Here is a 20,271-nt window from a genome sequence, read left to right as displayed (position 1 = left end):
CTGAAATATTAGAAATTAACAAATAGAACTGCTTGGTTATTTATAAGCCTAAAAGAATGAACAAATTCATTAACTGTTACAAAGTTGCTGAATGTAAAGGTCAATATAAAAAAGTCTGCATTATTAAATAACGGTAATAATATTCAAATATAACTATAAAATTATCTAATTTGCTATAATATAAACATTTTTGTAAATAATATATTCATTTAAAACCCAGAAGGAAAACTAACAAAAATATACAATACTGTAATGGAAAAAATCTATAAGATACTTAGAAGATTAAAGAATAAATATATAGTAGAACATACAGATAAGTTAGTAGGCACAGCATACAAAAATATCACTTCACAGGGCCTGGAAAGATGGATGGGTGGTTAGGAGTGTACATTGCTCTTCTAGAGGATCCAAGTTCAGTTCCTAGCACATATGTCTAGAGGCTTAAAACCACCCATAACTTCAACTCTAAGGGATCTGACTTTGTTTTCTGGCCTCCATGGGCATCTGCACTCATATATACACACACACAAACATACACACACACACACACACACACACACACACACACAGAGAGAGAGAGAGAGAAACAGAGACAGATAGAGAGAGAGGGAGGGACAGAGAGAGAGAGAGAGAGAGAGAGAGAGAGAGAGAGAGAGAGAGAGAGATTTTTAAAAATAAACATTTAAAAGAGGCTTCATTTCACCAGACCATTTTATTGATTAAAAGAAATCTAATCTAAATATCTTCTTTCCAGTTTTTTTTAATTTAGCAAGTTGATTGTAAAATTTCCATGTCTGTTTCAATGATTGAGGTGGTAAAAAAAAATCTGAATGCTCCTGAGCATCCTCCTCCCACACACCAAGAACTAGGACAAAGCTATGGTGCTATGAGACAATATGACAAAGCTGATGTAAGGATGCCAAAGTGACCAGTAGAGTAGAGGGGACCAACAAGCCAACACACACACACACACACACACACACACACGGAACTGTTTGGGAAGGTCTAGGAGGTGTGGCCTTATGGGAAAAGGTGTATGACTGGGGCTGGGCTTTGAAGTTTCATTCCCAGTTAGTTCCTGCCCAGCTCTGTCTCGTGCATGTAAATCCAGATGTGCACTCTCAGCTTCTGCTCTAGGTCCATGCCTGACTGCCATGTTCCCTAATAGTCTCAGTCTCTCTCTCTCTCTCTCTCTCTCTCTCTCTCTCTCTCTCTCTCTCTCTCTCTCTCTCTCCTTAAGTTCTTCTAATAAACCGTTGCTTATATATGTTGTCTTGGTCATAGTGTTTTTCACAGTAATAAAAATGTAACTAAGACAACTACCCTCAATAAGAGGAACTGTGAATGGCCAAATCAGGCCAGACTAAGTCATTAGAAACTCAGCCATGTTCCCTGTTGAACTACCTAGAAAAGGGACTCCTGATCAGCTGTGACGAAATGTCTTAATGAGGCTCCCGCAAACATTACAATGACTGTGCTCTCACTTACCTTACACTACTGGATCACACTACCGCCTAGTGTCTTGTATTTTGTCTGTCCCATGAATGGTCCAAGCACTTTCTCAGCTACAACGTGCACACACTTCAGCTTTCATATAAAATGCTTTCTGCTCTCCTTCTTCCCCAGAATAATTATTCAACATTTGTATTTTAAATGATCCATTCTTACGTCAGACAGACTTTCTATGACTTATACTTCCTGGCTAGGTACATCCCCTATTAAGCTTCAAAGCATCTGCTACAGAAAAGTTGCTTTGATACCAAAATTCCTCAGCTGTTTGCCCAGAACTAACTTTTTGCATAACTGTTATGGGAAGACTATGAAAAATGAAATATGATATATCATTTCATTTTAGAGAATATGAAATTTAAAGCTGAGAGGTGAGGTGACCAAGGCAAACTACAAACTTAGAAACAATTCAAGACAGATGTGCACTAACTAGTAAGGTACTGAATTGTCTTGAATTCTAAATCTCACGTCTTAAGCTTGTAGAAATCACGGCAGGCACACTAACCACAAGAGAACAACTAGACATAAATTATTAAAGAATTGACTACCAATCTGCAACAAACTGTCTCTGTAGGTCACAATCAGTGTGAGAGCCAAGAATGAACGACCCACTGTCATTTTATCTCTCCGCACCGAGAGCACCCGGGTCTTTACTTCACTGACTCATGTTGAGAGCAAGGTGTTGTCACATTTTTTAATTTGAGGAAACATATTTTGCTGTGGAAATAAAATATTTGAAGTTGAAATCTCCTAAGGACAACAGACTAGGCCTAAAACAAGACAAAGAAAATGCAAGGGGCAGAGGAGAGAGCTGCAGTACAAAAGGATAAATGGATATTAGAAAGGTTCAGAGTCAGGCCAACCAAGAGCTCAGTGAGTACCCAGACACATACGTCAGAACAGGGAGCACTTGGACCTAAGGCAAAGACTGAAAAACGTTCTGAACAGAACAGAAGAGCCGGTGTGTCAAGGATCTCAAAGGCTTTTGAGACACAATTCCTCTTCCTTGGAAAACTCATCAACACGCGAGTCAAAGCAAGTCCACATGGGCCAGGAGACGGCAGACTTCCCAGAAACTAACAAGAGGAGTTGACTAGGTAGCAACCAAAGCCTCCCACTAGAGGGGCAGGCGCTGGATCGCTGGGCCAAGCCAGCTACATAAACCAGCCAGAGTTGGCAAAGTCCAGGCTCAGTGAGTGGCTCCACTTCAGTCACATCAGGGTCCCCAAGGAACATGCTTTTCTTCTTCTCTGCAGGCCGGTTCTAACCAGTTCTCCTGTATATTGTAATATTAAGGACCCAGAGACAATAGAAATCGACAGGGTTAGAAAAACTCAACTAAATGTCCTGTCACTCTTAGCTGCTTTCATCCTACTCACTCTCAACAAATGCTCGGTGGCTCTACTCCACAACACAGGGAAATGAGGTGGCCAGAGACTTGGGCAAGGCTCACCGGAGCCCGTCTGCCCACTGAAGACAAACATGGGCAGACAAACATTAGAGCTCTGAAGTCTTGTTCCATTTCAGCGAACACTCCCAGGTTTCTTTCCCCTTTGTGTTTTATTTATTTTGCTTCGTGTTTTTGGTTTCGTTTTGTTTGTTTTGGTTATTTGAAAGAGGGTTTCTCTGTGTAGCCCTGGATGCCCTGGACTCGCTTTGTAGACCAGGCTGACCTCGGAACACACAGAGATCCGCCTGCCTCTGCCTCCTGAGTGCTGGGATTAAAGACATGCACCACCATGCCTGGTTTATTTTGTTTTGTTTTACCAGTGGCATCTGTGAGGGTTTTGTTTGATATCTGCCCATTTTTGTGTTTCTTTTTACTACTATCCCTGCGTCCACCGGACTGTATCTAAGCCATATCTGTACGTGAGATCCTGGTACCTACAACGGCTAGGATAACCAACCAATTTCATATATATGACATGAGTGCACAGGGTGAACTCTGACCTTGGAAACAATTTAATCTAATTCATCAAAGCTACAGCCAAAAAGGATTAAAACCATTCAAAAAAAAGAAATCACTTTTCTGTTTAATTATGATGTAATAAGCTTGTAGTTCTTACCTCTTTAAGAAATTCTCTTGAAGATTCAGCTGTTGAAATAGGAAACGATACTGCAAAACTTTATGAAGAATGATGGAAAAGAAAAACACCTTGCATAACATTTCACTAATTGTGTTCACAAATCTTCATGTTTACTAATGAAATGATAATTAGTAGCTAATATTTAAGGTGACTAATTGACTAAAAATGCACATGTTAATTAGAACTGAAATGTACGGAATCTATTCATAAGAATAGATACTACATTTGTTTTAATAAATATTGTATCAACATTTGTACATATTTTAATTATATGTACATTGATATGTTATTATATGTACGTTAATAATTACATATAATTAATAAAAACAAATGCCAGTTTTCTGGTTGCTTTTCATTTGTAATTTTTTGTTTGTTTGCTTGCTTGCTTGTTTGTTTTGAGACAGGATTTCCCTGTGTAGCCTTGGCTGTCCTGGACTCACTTTGTGGACCAGATTGGCCTGGAACTCACAGAGATTGGCCAGCCTCTACCTCCCCAAGTGCTGGGGTTGCAGGCATGCACCACTAAGCCCAGCTTCTTTTGTAATTTTTATCATATGTCTTTAGTATGAAAAATCTTTTAAAGCAAAGAACATGGCTTTTTGGGGGAACATTTTCCTGGTAACAACGAGTGCTAAGCATGAATATGAAGGCCTGGCCTTCACCGTGTGACACATTATGCATTCAGAATGCCTCTTGGGGGTTTTCTTCCTACAAAGCCACACAATTCATTAGAGAAGCTATTCCTGAATAGTCAATCAGATTGGGCGTGAGCTGCCTTCTATAGCGTCCCATTGTGAAGCTGCAGAGCCATTTGTGTTCTCTTTGAAGCCATAAAAATGAAACCCTTATGCTCTTATTAGAAGCATAAGAAAAGCATCTGTTATGTCAGGAGATTTAAAGCACAGTCCTAGTTGCAGTGAGAGCCTCTCCAAATGGCAGTCTTCTGACAGCAAAGGTTAATTAAGAAGTGAATTCCCAGAGTAACCTTCAAAGGCCGGCGTATCCTCACAGGCCACCACGGATGGCATCACAGCATTTGGAACCATAGTTTATGAACATCTACTACCTCAAGTAAGTCCTTCCTAATCCCACTCTTTGTGCTGTTGTTGTTGTTTTAGAGTTTACTTGTTCGGTTTTAAAAGACACTTATTTATGCATATGAGTGTTCTGCCTGCATGTTTGCCTGAAGAAAAAGGCATCAGATTCCATTATTATAGATGGTCATGAGCCACCACGTGGCTGCTGGGAATTGAACTCAAGACCTCTGGAAGAGCAGCCAGTGCTCTTAACTACTGAGCCATCTCTAATCCCTAATCCCTCTCTGCTATCTTGGCTTTGTATTTTAAGGATAACAGCAGGTACATTTTCTCTATGGTTTTTATGCCTTTATGTGAATAATGAAGGCCCATGCATCTATGTGGACCCAAACCTAATTTTTGCACATAGTACAAGTAAAATATTTTACGAGTCTCAGATTTATCCTGCAAAAAAATATGATTCTTAAATCCTAATATATTATAAATACTAAGTAATCTGAGTTTTATTTAAAAAAAAAAAAAAAGAGGATAGAAATACAACTCGAACACATCACTGGATCTAAAAATAGCTTTGCAAAAAAAAGAAAGAAAGAAAGAAAGAAAGAAAGAAAGAAAGAAAGAAAGGGGATTATCTAGCATCTAGGCACACCTGGAGAAACCTCAGACAAAGAGGATGGGGGAAGCGTTGCTTCTCATATCAAAACCCTGAAAACGGCCCCAAGTGTCACTGGGAAAAACAGATAAAGGTGCCATGACATATTCAAATTATTAAATATTTTGCGGCATGAAAATGGAGAAAGTGTTGTGACCCACACCAAAATAGATGCATCTGAGAAGCAGGCTGAGTAACACGCTGGTCACAGAAACCTGCAAACAGTGTGCTTCCCTCAAGAGAGTTTAGAATCACGTGACCTGGAACAATGTGGGAGTGGTAGTAAGATTCCACCGAGAAAAACAACTTAATCACCTTTCTATAACTTCATAGATGCAAATTAAATATTCTTTGACTAAAATCTCCCCAAATCACTACTCCTGCTTTTCATAGCTCCCACCCTACTTTTTACTTGTGTAAGCTCAACTGTCTACTATAAATTCTATACACTTAATGCATATTTTGGGCTTCATTTCACCACAAAAGTACTTTAAATGGTTAATTTCTAATGGATCCTTTATGGGAAAATTTTTTCTTAAATACCACTTAAGAAATGCCACCTCTTCTATAAATTTGTAATTTAACAGTTGAACTTAAGCAAGTAAAAAGTAGGGTGGTAGCTATGAAAAGCAGGAATGGTAATTTGGGGAGATTTTAGTCAAAGGACATTTATTTAATCTGTGCCTAGAATAATCTCAGAAGCACTACTGTGTAACAGAGAGACAACGCTAATGAAAAGGGAGCACAGCCTTAAAATTGTTAAGAGTAAATGTTATTTTTTTTACCACAGAAATCATCTCATAATGTATATATTCTTCATATGTAGTAGTAGATGATGTAAACAGTTTTGTCACCTAAAAATATAGATGATAGCCAATGATATTTTAAGTAGCACTACGGTTTAGCCGAACGGTTTCCCTTCAAAGTTTACCTGAAACGTCACAAGGCCTGTGAGAGTGTGCAAAGGAGCTGCTCTTTAGTTCCTGCCTGTATATCAAATGTGGCTTGTTGTGGTCATCGTCACCGTCACTTCCATCCGCCTCCATGACAGGCTCTAAGAAGTATTCGCCATCGTGCGCTCTGAATGTTCCCATCTGGAATGGAGAGAGCAGCGTTAGCTTTCACCAAGAGTCACCGTGTGCCACCAGATACCACAGCACGCAGGGCTGGGACTGCAGCTCAGAGACAGTGCTTGTCTAGTGATGTGTGTCTCCCTAAGTCCCGCCCCCAGCATGACAGTGACATGAATAACAGCCGAGCCCATTCACTAAGTGCTGTCACGTGAGCACGAGCTTCCTCTCTGTGGGTCATGCTCCTATCCACACTGTGCTGAATGACGTCGCAAGACTACATGCTATCCCCATTCACCTGGGAGAGTGGGTATTCCACATATCTGAGAAAAGCACTGGACAAGCTCTCAAAATGAAGAAGATCTAGATTTGTTACCTTTCGTGCTTTGGTCTATGGGAAGCAATGCAGGGAAAGAAGACCAGATAAGACGGGCCTGGCGATGTGAACTCAGAACTTGCTTGGGAAAGACAAAAGGTGAGGGGGCATTTCACAAAGAAGGACCTACTTTCTGAACTCCAGATTCCCACAACAAGCTTGCTGTTGATATGTGCACTTGGATCACATCTCAACCTTAACGTGCCTGAATTCACTCTTGGTGTTTGTTGAAAACTGTTGTTTCTGTTATGGCCCATTCTTCAGTGAATGGCTAACGTACTTCCAGATTGCTAAAACAAACAAGCAAGCAAACCCTGGGAGAACCCAAAGATAGGATTTTCTCTTCTACCTTACACCAAGCCCACTGCCACAGCCTGATAGCTCAACCCCCACAGTATGACCACAATTGAATGAATTATCCCAAGCTTAACCACCACTCCAATGATTGAATATACTATTTGTCCTTCCTAAGCACAAAAAACAGCTCCCTATCTGCTAGTCCTCACAGCACTGCCCATAATGTCCTGGTTTTACAGGTACAGAAGTAGCAAGAGTAAAGGGGTCCAACAGGTATGTGCCAAGGTCCTGAAGGCCACTGAGACCAGACAATACACATCAGAGTCTGAGTCCCCATACAGAAGCCCTAAGAGGCCACAAAATGACATTGTGAAGGTTAGATCTAAGCTGCATCTGAGCACATGTGCATAGAAGATAACAGGATCATAAAATATCTGCCAGTGAAAGCTAAAGGCATGAGTAGAGCCAACCCAAAAGAGTGGCTGTGTGTGTTGTAGGTTGCAGGCTGGGATGATAGGAATACCTAAGCTCTTTGGAGCCCAGACGATGCAATCACAAATCCCAGATGCTAGACATGAAGCTGCAGTACTTGGTGTTTGCCCTGTTGCGTTTGGGTCTTCTCTGGGCCCTTTGAGAATGGGAATGTTTCTTTTATGATAATGTGTACTGAAAGTACACAACCTTTGTATGTTTGTTTTGTTTTCCTTTTCAAGGGATGCAACTAAAAGATTCCTTTGAATCTCAGAAGAGATTTTGAACTTTTGAACTGTACATTGGGAGTGTTAAGGACTGTATATACCTTTGAAGGATACATTTCAAATGGATACATTTTGGATCTTAAGATGACCATGATCCTTTTGGGCAAGGGGCAGAGTGTTATGGTTTGATTGCAAAATGTCCCCAGAATGTGTATGTTTTAATACTTGGTTCCAAATTTGTAACATAGTTTTTGGAAGCTTCTAGAAACCTGAGAAGACAAGGCCTTATTGAAGGATGTGGGTCATGAGGGACAGACTTTGAAGTGTTGTACTCAGCCTCACTTCTGCCCACTCTGTTCTTCCAGATTGCAACACAATGCCTCACTGCCTTCCCTACTATGGTAGATTGTATCCCCTTGAACTGAAAGACACAATGAAGCTTTCCTTCCTTAAGTAGCATTTCTATTAGGAATTTTTGTTACAGCAATGAAAAGAGTAAACAACACAATAACTTGTACAAGTTACTTGTATGCCCAAAACACATGCACATACAAGCAACACTAAATGTACTTAGTAGGGGACACATACATGTTATATAACAATTATTATTACATATACATATATGTAACAACAATAGTTAGAAAAGAAGAGATCATGAACGTGAGACAGAGTTGGGGAGTCATGGGGCAAGTTAGAGGGGAGACAGTGAAGTTTTATGCCAATACAGTATTTCTGTAGGAAATTCTCAAAAAATAAAAATTTAATTAGTACGTAAAATTTGGAATAGTACAGTAAATGCCCCAGGGAGGGGACGAAGATAATACTATGCAAAGACAGGGAACAGTGGGTGGGAAGGAAAGAGAGATTCCAGGTAGAGACAGCCAGAGTGAAGCTGGAAGAATGATGAGGTACTGGAAGTAAATTAGGGGGGTGCCGCAGACAGGGACTGAAAAGCTTGGGGCGCCTGGGAAGAGCTCAGAAAGTTCAAGTAATAGAGAAGTGAGGCTGACACTGTACCAATAGGAGGTAGGAAGTAGGCGATGGCTTGCAGAGACCATCTGTTTTCAATGACCTAATCACCAGGAGCTAGGGAGATGGCTCAAAGACAGAATGCATGCTTAGCAAACATAAGGGCGTGGGTTCAATCCCCAACACAGCCAGAGTAAAATAATCGAAACTCCGTGGGTTGGTGACTCCAAGAGACTGAGACTATAATATTTTTAGGAAAAGGCTAAGGTCTAGAGGATTTTTATCTATTGAGCACTTTTCTAATGGCCTAGCCCTCATATTTCATTTATTCTACAAATGTGAAGTTTGAAAGCCTAACCATTAAGTAACTTACTTTTCACTATATACCCAGACTCCAGCATCTCCAACCTTCCCAGAAAACTAGTTCCACCCGTCCTCTAAGAGGTAACAAAGAAATTGTTTTTTAATCTGAGCACACGGGTTCATGGGAAATCCTTTTCTGCCTTTAAAGAAAAAAAAAAGCCTGCTGAGGAGGAGAAATATGATGGTACTTGGAGAAAGATGCAAGTAGACATGAGCTGGCCTGTGGCTTAGCTAAAACACACCTATGACATCACTGTGAATGATACACTGTTCCCAAGAACATTGCCATATCCACCATACATCTTTTTGGTTTTCTCTTGATCAAAAGGTACTTCAATTTCAATATCTCAGTAAAGCTCACAAGATCTGACCTGTGCTCCCATAAGAGAAGAAGTGGCTGTGCCAGAACCTATCAGCCCCTCAAGCTGAGACTCTTGTCAGACCTGCTGGTCAGGAACAGACTCTGCAATGGACGGGGTTTCCTCGGAGTCTGTGTGATTTGAAATACCAAGCTCCCAAAACTATGTGAATAATTTGTTTCCAAATCTGATTTTCATTTTTATTTATCAAGCAAGGACTGTTAACTTCCATCAGATTTTCTATGGTCCATCCCAACGGAAGGGACCTCCTGTTTAAATACTAAAAAATACTAAGCTTATGCCGAAGGCTCCCAAGGAAGCTGTTAATTCAAAAAGAAAAACTTGGAAAGGAACCTGGTAAGGAATTTGAGGACTTGACAAAACAGGTGGTTCATAGACTCCCATTTAGCTCACGCATATTTTTAGCGTCCTGTCTATCTTCAGATGAACGCTGCAGACTGATCCAGAAGGAAGCCAGTGGGGTCGTGCCTTATTTCACTGACTAGCAAACACTCCAAAACTAGTTTTCACTTGTGCAGGGGTTTCCTGATTACTAGAGGTCGACTCTCTGCCAAGCTGTTCTGAGAGACCATAGGTGATAATATAACCGGCTTCAATTTGTTCCGCTGAACATAATTTTTATGTATTTCGAGATTATTTTTTTACAATTGTATTCCCAGAATGCTATTTCAGCATTACAGCATTTATTTTTTTTTTCAAAATACATGCCCAAAACACATACTGTTACTACAACCAATAGTGAGTACTCAAATTTTGTAAAGAGAGAAAACATGTACAAAGGATAAATCTACTGAAATCTTTCCCCAAAATATGCACAGGTCACCACACTCCACCTGAACGCTGGAAAATAAGGAGCTGCTGAACTGAAAGGTTTTTCCATGTCTAATCACAAAGCCCAGAGAGAGAGAGAGAGAGAGAGAGAGAGAGAGAGAGAGAGAGAGAGAGAGAGAGAGAGAGAGATCCTAGGTTTGCACTTATGGAAACTTAGGCATGCTATTTCATATCTCTCACTCAGTTCCATTATCTTTAATAAAGTTATAAATAGTTTTGCTTATCCAACTTCATAATTAGTATGTGCTCCAAGGATTCATAAACCAAAGCTCAGTGGCTACCATGAAATAGAATACATTTAAGGCAGTATATAAATATTCTACTACAAACATTGATTATATAGATGTATAAATGTATCTCCACTCTTCTCAACATGAACAAAGTATAAATGTTGTAAACTAAGAGATCACAGCTAAGCTCTGAGATTTATTTTCGTCTGCTGATTAGATGCCTGATACCTGTTCAGTGTACAACAGTTTCGGTGGCAGTCCCTATACCATCCAGCCACACTCAGGAAAATGTACAACACACAAACACACATTGGACATGGGAATGAACCACTGACGAGGAAAGCGTAAGAACTGACTGCAGAAGCAAACAGCAGACACTCAGTGGCATACAGCTCCCTAAAGGTAACTCCTCCATTCCGACACCACTCTCTACCTGCTGCGCTATGCGGGCAGCTCCAGGTTTCCAGTGTCAACGTGGAGGGATGTGATGAAAAGGAAATGCATGACTGATAATCCCTCAAACTGGCCCTTGACCAAGTCCTAGCCCATCAGGACTAAACAGAAACAAAACTTGGAGCCGATCTAACCTAGGATGTAAATGGTCGAAGGACTTGGACTATGTGTCCCAGCCAACTTAGAAAGAGAATTTCCATAGCTCCTCCCCCCCCTCTCTCTGTCTCTCTCTCTCTCTCTGTCTCTCTCTCTCTCTCTCTCTCTCTCTCTCTCTCTGTCTCTCTCTCTCTCTCTCTCTCTCTCTCTCTCTCTCTCTCTCTCTCTCTCTCAGGTATCTAATGACCCATTGGGGAAATAGCCATATTCTTGTAGCCACAAAGGCCTCTCTCAATACCCCCCCCTAAAACTCTGGTGAAAATATAAAACCTAGAATCACCTCAATAATGAGAAATTAAAGCTACGGCAAAGTATTAAGAGCTGCTTTACAAGGATATGACAAGATATATTTATCATATATCACAGAAATATTATAAAACAGCAAATCAGAATATATTCTAATAAACAAATAAATAATAGTGAATGCACACAGATATGCTGGCTAGCCTATTATCTATAGCATGCTTCTTTGTTTTGTCATATGATTCCCTTCAGCTACCTGTGCAAAGCTGCCTCTCTTTCTTATCTGTTGTTTGCCCCATTTTTCCTCTCCCAACACTATCATTACACCTTGCCATTCTGTCTTAATTATTTAATGGAGCTGAGGTTTTATTCATTTTACCAGTATTGTAAGGACCCCAACATGTTATAGACTCTTGGCAGTCACGAGTTTAACACACGTGCTTTTAAAACTTTGGTAATGGATGTAGGAAAACATGTAAAGCAATTATCGAAATCTGAATTGTCAGAAGCCAACCAAACTTTGGGGGGATTTATAATAAAAGGAAACATGGGTCTGAACTAAAAGTGATTCTGGCTGTTTTCATCGTAAAAATAACCTACAAGGGCCTTAATTTAACTCAGCATTCCAAAAGCAATCACACACACACACACACACACACACACACACACACACACACACACACGCATGCACCCATGTGCACACTCTAATACAAACCAGCATCCTCCCTCAATTCCATGTGGCCATGGAGCAGAAACCACATGCCTTCCAAAGGGCAGACTGGTACCCTCATAGCTTATGGACTTCCTAGAAAAAGTAATCATGGAAAGCAATAGGAAACTCCCTTGAAGCCAGCATAGCATCTCTATAGTTCTTCCATAGAAGGAACAAACGCCCTGCAGATTACCAAGTACAAAGCATCCTCTCTTCCTGTGGGAAGGTGAGGCTGGGGTAGCAACCACACAGCTCACCATGTGTGTGGGCCATGAGAACATGAGGCTCACCATACTTCCGAGCCCAACAGACCTCAACCTGGACCTTATGGAAAAGACAGTACAGTACGCTGTGACTTTGTTCTTTGAGTCAAGAGACAGTGCCCCTGTGAACATTCGTTGACAAGGTGAGTGTGACTGATAAAATGAAATAGAAGAGAAACGTGGCATTTGCTGGACAGAAGGATGGTCTGTGGTAGGCTGCTGATCACCAATATCTATGTTCCCTGTTTCTTCTGGAAATCTCTCTGCCAAATATTTCTAGTCATTTTCCATCTTGAAAAAGCCAAAAAGCACCTTCTCATAAATGTATGGGAACGGCTATGACCGTTTTGGGCTGAGATAGCCAAGAACCGGCTGGCCTGCTCCATGTTCTTACTATCAAAATAAATGATTCATCTAGTATGTGAATATATCTTAATTAACACACTCAATACCACCAAGCATAGAAAGACTTAATCAGAATAACTCCATACTATATCTTCCTTATTCATCCATCCCCTAAAAGTTCACAAATATGTTTATATCCCTTGCTTAAGGACACCTGGTGACACATATTCATTAGGCATGTATATATGCACTGTTTCTATATGCTGCTGGCCTTGACAATGCTGGGCATAACTAACCTTTTTATGTCACATCCAGATGCATGCTCGTGTGCATGGAGGTCAAAGCATAAACACAGATATCATAATACCTCATGCACCATTCCTTCGCTTTGTGAGACAGGGTCCCTCCCTGGAGCTCACCAAGGAGTCTAAGCTGGCTGACCAGGGACCCACCTGTCTCTGCCTCCACAACACTGGGGTTCTAAGCCAAGCGCAAGCACAGGACTCATATCCCAGCCATGTGTGCCTCACCAGAAGCCTCCTGAACTGCCCAACAGGCGAAACAAGCCCACCCAAGATCCTCGTATTCTCTGTTTGTTCCAAGTTTACAGTGAACTCCCCATTTCTTCCTTGGCTTCTCTGATGATACAGGTACTTCCAATACACAAAATCACATTTTGACATTTGCTTCTTGAAGAACGTGGACAAATACACACTAGAATCTTAAAAGTAAAGGCACAGGAAATTCTCCCATATCACTGAGTATTTGTGTAAAACAATAATAACCCAGAGGGACTGGTTAGATGGCACAGTAGCTAAAGGCGCCTGCTACCAAGCTTGGAGATGTGAATTTGATGCCCCAGAACCCACATGATGGAAAGAGAGAATCCACTCCTGCATTGTCCTCATAAATGAATTGATAAAGTAAGCAACCATAGAATGGCATATGGGATCACATTAGTACTCTAAAAAGAAAGTTTAGAAAATGGTAAAACTAATTTACTTTTTAGGATAGAGTCAAACCAGTGCAGCTAATTATTGACAGTTTCTATCTGTTCTATCTGACAGTTTGGAAAACCTGTTAGTGGTTGACAGAAGCAGCTCAGGAGTCTTTACTGAGTGCCACACGTTAGGCTGGATCTCTAATCCTATGAGAAATCCCAACGTAATTCACATGGCCACAAAAGCTACTCTAGAGAATACGGTACAATCCCCACATAATCCACATAGCCACAGAAGCTATTCTAGAGAATATGGTACAATCCCAACATAACCCACATGGCTACACAAGCTACTCTATGAAAAGACAAGCTCAGCATCCGGTTTATATAATCAGAAAACTGTTTTGTTTTGTTCAAACCAAAAACAAAAAAAAAAACAAAAACAAAAAAAACACCTCATTGCTTCTAGTACCATAAAAAATAATGCAGCTGACTTCTAGGTGTTCAAGTTCATCCCTGAGAGTCTTTGGAAGAATAAAGTCCACTAAGTAATGTTAAAAAAGCATTAATCGGAGCTGCAGGGGATTGTTGTCTTTGAATATATTATGTGTTACATCCCGTTACATACATGCTAGGAATAATATTCCAACTTACTAAATATCCTGGGTCACTTATCAACATTATGAGACCATAAATAATATCACTATGTAAAGTAAGTTTTGAAATAAATATGGGGTTTCGTGTCCTGATGGCTGTAATTCTGTAGCGGTCTATCAACGAATTAATAGGTTTCATAGGCCATTATCACACTACACATAAATACTTTATAATGCTCTACTTTCCTATTTACTATATAGTTTGGAAACATATAAATCATTGTTTTAAAATCTTTGAATCTTTGGATAAATATTTATGGGAAATAAAAACCAAAAAAAAAAAAAAAGGAACATAAGAAGAACACACACACACACACACACTCACACACGTCCTGCGATATAGTAAAAAGGGGGTAAACCATGTAAACACAAAGACCTGTAAGAGTGTTAAAAATTAGTAATACAGAAATTGAAAAAATACTTTAAATGCCTTGGGTTAATTGAACACTAGCAACAAGATGGAATCTGTAAGACTGCTGGGGTATAAGTTTGAACAAATGTTTGTAAAGAAATAATTTTGACAATATTAATTTGACTTTCCAGACAAGTTAAGCCTTATTTTTAAGCCTTTTTTAAAAAATGGAGTAATTTTCCTTGAAGTTTAAATTTCTGTGTATTACTGGTGCTTCTGCCATATTGGTGATATAAATATTTTACATTTATCTATAGCAGAATGGAAGGAACTTATTGGACTTTTTTGGGTAAGAAACAGCCAGTTCTGGTGCACGCCTTTAATCCCAATGCTCAGGAAGCAGAGGCAGGTGGATCTCTTGAGTTCAAGGACAGCCTGGTCTACAAAGGGAGTTCCAGGACAGCCAAGGCTACCTAGAGAAACCCGGTCCCAAACAAACCAGAAACAAATAGAAAAGATTATAGCTGGAAAAGGAGCAAAAGTTGTCTTAGAGGTTTAATGCTGTGATAAGCGCCACGACCAAAGCAACCTGGGAAAAGAAAGGGTTTATTTCACCTCACAGCTTGTAGCCCATCACCATGAAGTTCGGGCAGGAACTCAAGGCAGGACCCTGTAAGTAGACACTGATGCAGAAGCCGCAGAGGAGTGCCACCCACTTACTTGCTCATGGATTTCTTGACCTGCCTTCTTACACCTCCCAGGCCCACCAGGCCCAGGGTGGCACCACCAGCCACAGGGCTGGGGGCTGGGGACTGGGGTCTGGGGGCTAGGGACTGAGGGCTGGAGGCTGGGGTGCTAAAGGCTAGGGGCTGGGGGCTGGGGGCTGGGGGCTGGAGGCTGGAAGCTGCTGGCTGGGGCCTCCCATATCAATCACTAGTTAAGCACCATTGGCTTCCCCAGGGCAACCTGGTGGGAGAATTTTTCTCAATTGAGGTTCCTTCTTGCAGAATGATGTCCACCTGTGTCAAGTCACCTTGCCATAAATGCGAGCCAGCGCCGTTACTAACCATGCTCACATCCAGGACACCTCAAATCAAGTTGAAAGTAAGTGCCATTACAATGTGTGCTCCTACCAGTGCTTAACTCAAATAAAAACAGTGAGGATTTGGTGTAATTATCTGAAAACCTTCCAGAAAGTATGGTCAGTTCATTTCTATTAAACAAAACTTGGGCTCATGAGAAACCTGTGGCCAAGTTCTTTCCTTCAGCTGTGGCTGCACCACCAGGAACAGGGTAGCTTTGTCCGTGATAAAATGATGCTCTCATGTCACAGGAGCACTCACCTAGCGATGGTTTAACTTGGCAAACAGTGTAAAGCAGTGTACAGACTCTGCTAGATTCCATTATTTCAGGCATTCATATTCAAGTACGCATTAACGCGTCACAAATTAGCCTGGTAGTATTTTGATGGTTTAGTTAGCTGGCTTCCATTTTAACATGTGTGACGTTGCACATTTAAAATGACTATACTGACATGGGGTGTGATACAGTATTTCATTTTCTCTCTCTCCAGTAAAGTTCTAAAACTCCTTTTCTTTCAGTATTACCATTTCTAGTTCTCCCGCACTAGTAATTATATTTGCGGATATTTTTATACCTTTCCTAGACCAGTCGGCATCGGCATCTACCTTCTCCCTCTTCTAAGCCTCAGATTGTTAGTGAACATCCCAGTACCAGAAAGAAACAAAAACCAACTTCTTTTCAAATCTTGTCAGCTTTTTACTTTGTGTATATTCAAAATTTTTCCTTCCACTAGTCTAATTTCCGATTCATTTACTAAATTTAAGTAATTCAGAGGACTGGGCGTCAATCCTTGCCCAGTCGTGATGCGCCTGAGTGAAAGAGCCTGCCCTGAGATTGTAGAAGCAGGAACCACAGGCCACTCATAATCGCCACTAGACAAGTGGATGAAAAATGCTCTCTCTGCCTATGTCCTGGGTTCCTCTCTGGTGGACTCCTCTGGATTTCTCAGAGGAACCTACTAGGAACCACCGTCCCCACCCCCAGGCAGCCCTGGACTGGATCCAGAGAAAACCCATAGGGAGACACACAATCAGGCTTACCAGTCCCCCACAAAGACTGAAGACTGCGGTGTGGTCCTCTCGCTCGTTGACCTGACCACGGTAGAAGCAGTGGCTTAGGTCTGGGGACTCTGCACTGCGCCTGCCTGGCCCGTGCAACGGGGTCCCCAAGTGCACTTCGGTGTAGCCTGCAGCCAGGAAGGCGGCGTCTGCGCTCAGGTTCAGCTGGAAGAGCTGCCCATAGGCGCGGATGCGGTAGTGGGTCCTGAGCGGAGGAGGCTCCGGCACCCCGGAGCTACGTTTCTTCCGGCTGAAATGCCGGTTCTGAGGGAACACATCTCCGAACTCATTGACCCTCGCAGGAGTCACCACTTCGTAGGAGGCCAGAGTCTTCACCAGGGCTTCTGCAAAACACAGCGAAAAGTCTATGAAGCCCCGACGCTGTCCAACCCATAAACTCTTGAACCAAGCATCTCCACTCAAGGTCCCCAATCGTGGTCAGTCCCAGGGGCGCGACAGATGCACACGCACACACGTGGGCACTGTGACCACGTTTCCCACAGCTCCTATGTGCCCCACACAGACCGTGCAACCCACCGCCCCACGCAGCCACCTCCTTGTCAGCCCCTCTTCTCTTCCCTGCCTCCAGCAACCGGTGTGTTCCAGGTGCACGCTGCCCCGCGTCCCACGCGTGCCCGCTACATGGTCAGGAAAACCTGTCCCCAACGCACAGGATTCCACGACATCTAGGGAAGCCTCCGGAGATGCTCAGAACTGGCCGGCCTGGGGTCTCCGCGAGCCCGCACCACCCACTCGCACCCATCCCTGCGACCTTACCCTGTCGTGGGTGGAAACGAACTTCCCAAGATCCAGAGAGAAGGAGCGAGAACGGGCAGAGCAGCCCGGTCAGCCACTTGGCCACCCGCATGGCTGCACACGGGGAGGGGGGGATCCCGACTGGGAGGCCGCCGGGGCCGCCGGCTCCCCGCGCTCCGCTGCCCTCCTCCGCGCTCTAGCGGTTCTCCGCGGCGTCTCAGCAGCCTCCAGAGCACACGGGACTGCAGACCGGCCGGCCTCGCTCCGCCGCCGATCCCCGCTCCCGGCGCCGCTGCCTCATCGCGCGCTGCCCGCCTGGTTCTCGCAGGCCCGCGCCCCGCGCTCCCGCGCCACCCTGGGAAGCGCTCGCCGCCCGACCCAGCGGGAACCGAGCCAAAGTAGCGGGGCGCGCGGGGCGGCGGAGAGCCCGCCCCCTGGCCGGGCCCGACCAATCAGCGGGAGGCCAGGCCAGCGCAACCCCGCGGGCGCGCGCACCGCGACCTCCCAGGCTGCTGCAGCTCGACGTCCCAAGGTCTAGCCAGATCCCAAGCGCACTGACAGGTGATGGGTGCAAGGAGTTAATTCTTACGATGAAATGACAAGCGGCAGACGGGGGGAGCCTCTGCTGCTCATGCTGCGAGGTTCTTTGAGGCTTCCAAAGCAAAATAACCAGCCATAGGCTAATGCTACCAACGGAGCTTGTGGTGGGGCTCAGTTTGGAGGGTCCCTGTGTGTAGAGTGACTCTGGAACTCCGGGGTTACTGAGCTGGAAGACTTGTGCACGGCTGCACCAATCGCTTGCGGAAACTCAGTGAGGCCATTGGGGTCTCCAGAGCTCCGGTCCCACCTTGTGATTCCCTGTTGCCCATCTCAGTGTTTGGCTTTGTGCTTAAATTTGCACAAAGGGCTCTCCCCAAAACGTATATAAATGTCACGATCTACAAAAACATCTGCCCGTTTCTGGGGCCGGTCTCTCCGCAGTGTGAATGAAGCCCTCTGTCCCTGTTACCCTTTTCAACAATAAGTGTAGCTCAGAATCCATCTGCATGGCCCGGTCCTTTGGCAGGGAGAGAAAAATAAGCTTCTTTTCAACACTGCTTCTTGTGTCGTGAATTCACCTGTTTGACTCGCAGGCTCTGCAATGACTTCTATTAGCAGAATGAAAACAAAGCGGGAGGGAGTGGGCAGCCTGGCTTGAAATCCAACCAAGGCCATTAGACAGAGTAGGTAAATCTTCGCGGATACAATGAGATGAATGCTGTTCGGTTTGGTTTATAGTCGGCCGGTCGCCCTCTGAGCTCTTTGCCATGGAAATTGCCCTCTGACGGTATGACCCTTCCTTTCATATCGTGGGCACCATTGTCTATTGTTGGCAGCAAATATGGCAGAACAGTTTTAAAGAGAGAGCTTAAACTTATATGTGACAGTGAAATTACCAGCTGAGTGACAGTGTAAATCACCATTAGTCACTCCCTTTTTTTTTTCTTCCCCCATCCTCACAAGTGCCATTTCATCCATCAGAGAATTATAGAGTGTAGTAAGTTTTCCCCCAGAGGTAAGAATGTGGTGGTCTTAAAGAGAACAAAGGCCTTTAGCCGCACGTGGATATCCAACCTTTACCTTTATCATAGTACAGTTTGGGCACTTGGCACTTTAAAGGCATGCGGCTGTAAACGCAACTTGGCATTTGGAGCCAGGCCTCTCCACATACAAAGAACTAAAAACCAGAACCATACCACTTAAATGGCTACCTGGCTGCTGAGAGAGACCTGATACCCATCACTCAACGTTCAAAGCAGTACTTGTAATGGAACATTTCATTTTCAACGTCTCTAACATGTTGGCAATAGTGTTAATGGAAAGGTACGTGTGCTGTCTGTGTCACTATAACCTTTTTAATAGATTTTAATTAATTCTTTGAGAATGTCACACAATATACTCACCCCCACCGCTCCCCCCAACTCCTCCCAGATCCACTCCCAACTTGCCTATGCTTTCACAATTTTGTGTCCTATTATCTTAATAACCTCCTGAGGAGTCCAGCTTGCATCTGTGTTCTCTTGGGCATAGGACCATGCAGGAGTGTGGTTAGCCTATGGTGAAACTCGCCCTTATAGAACACTGACTCCTTTCCCCCGGAAGTGATTGCCTGTCCACAGCTGGCAGGTGCTCGCAAGCCCCCTCCCACTGCAGGCTGGAATACTGATTGGCTTGTTAGGCAGGCAACCTCAGCTGCTGAGAGTTTATGGGGGCGGTCCTGTTGTGTCCGTGCCTTGCTCCCTTAATCTTTCCGCCCCCTTTTCCACAATGGCCCTCAGCCTTGGGGGTGAAGTAATACAGGTCTCCCATGTGTAGCTGAGAACTCCATAGACACTTGTTCACTGCACTCTGACCGCTTGAGAGCTTCTGCAGTAAGCACTGTCCACTGTAGGAAGAAACTTCTCTTATTAGGAGCTGAGTCCTGCACCAACTTATCAGTGTAGAGAAATAAGCTTAGAGGGCACCTGACTCTGTCCTCGCACCAGAATCTTAGTCCTGAGGCCTGTGAGCTCCCCCAACAATATGTTTGGGGCCAGATTTACAGTAGTGAGCCTGCATTTCCTCTTAAATCCAGTCAGAAAGTGGTTAGTTGCCCTCATAAAATATGAACCCATAACTCTCTATAATGTTGGAACACCTTCTTCAGCCTTCTGGTCCAATACATCTGGCAGACACTATTTGTGAGGGAGGAACTATTGAGGACTTGCTTGCTCTG

The 20,271-nt window shown here is 43.3% G+C and overlaps 1 protein-coding gene across 6 annotated transcripts in view; it reads right to left on the bottom strand.

Annotated features, from left to right (window-relative positions):
* The window catches only part of ADAMTS20 (ADAM metallopeptidase with thrombospondin type 1 motif 20), a 119,501-nt gene extending 101,648 nt beyond the window's left edge, over nucleotides 1–17,853 (bottom strand). For all 6 annotated transcript variants that reach the window (XR_014773077.1, XR_014773078.1, XR_014773079.1 and 3 more), the window contains exons 1-3: nucleotides 17,538–17,853; nucleotides 16,743–17,104; nucleotides 6,217–6,379 (exon numbers count right to left, since the gene is read on the bottom strand). Coding sequence is in view for 2 of the 6 variants with exons in the window: in XM_084749462.1 (XP_084605588.1) it covers nucleotides 6,217–6,379; nucleotides 16,743–17,104; nucleotides 17,538–17,628 (616 nt within the window). In the remaining 4 variants the exon portion in view is untranslated. The remainder of the gene's footprint in view (nucleotides 1–6,216; nucleotides 6,380–16,742; nucleotides 17,105–17,537) is intronic.
* Nucleotides 17,854–20,271: the final 2,418 nt, after the last annotated feature.

Source organism: Acomys minous (assembly GCF_964271855.1).
Source record: "Acomys minous genome assembly, chromosome: 12".
In the NCBI taxonomy this organism is placed as follows: domain Eukaryota; kingdom Metazoa; phylum Chordata; class Mammalia; order Rodentia; family Muridae; genus Acomys; species Acomys minous.
Note: the sequence above shows the minus strand (reverse complement) of the source record. Positions and strands in the feature narration are given on the sequence as shown.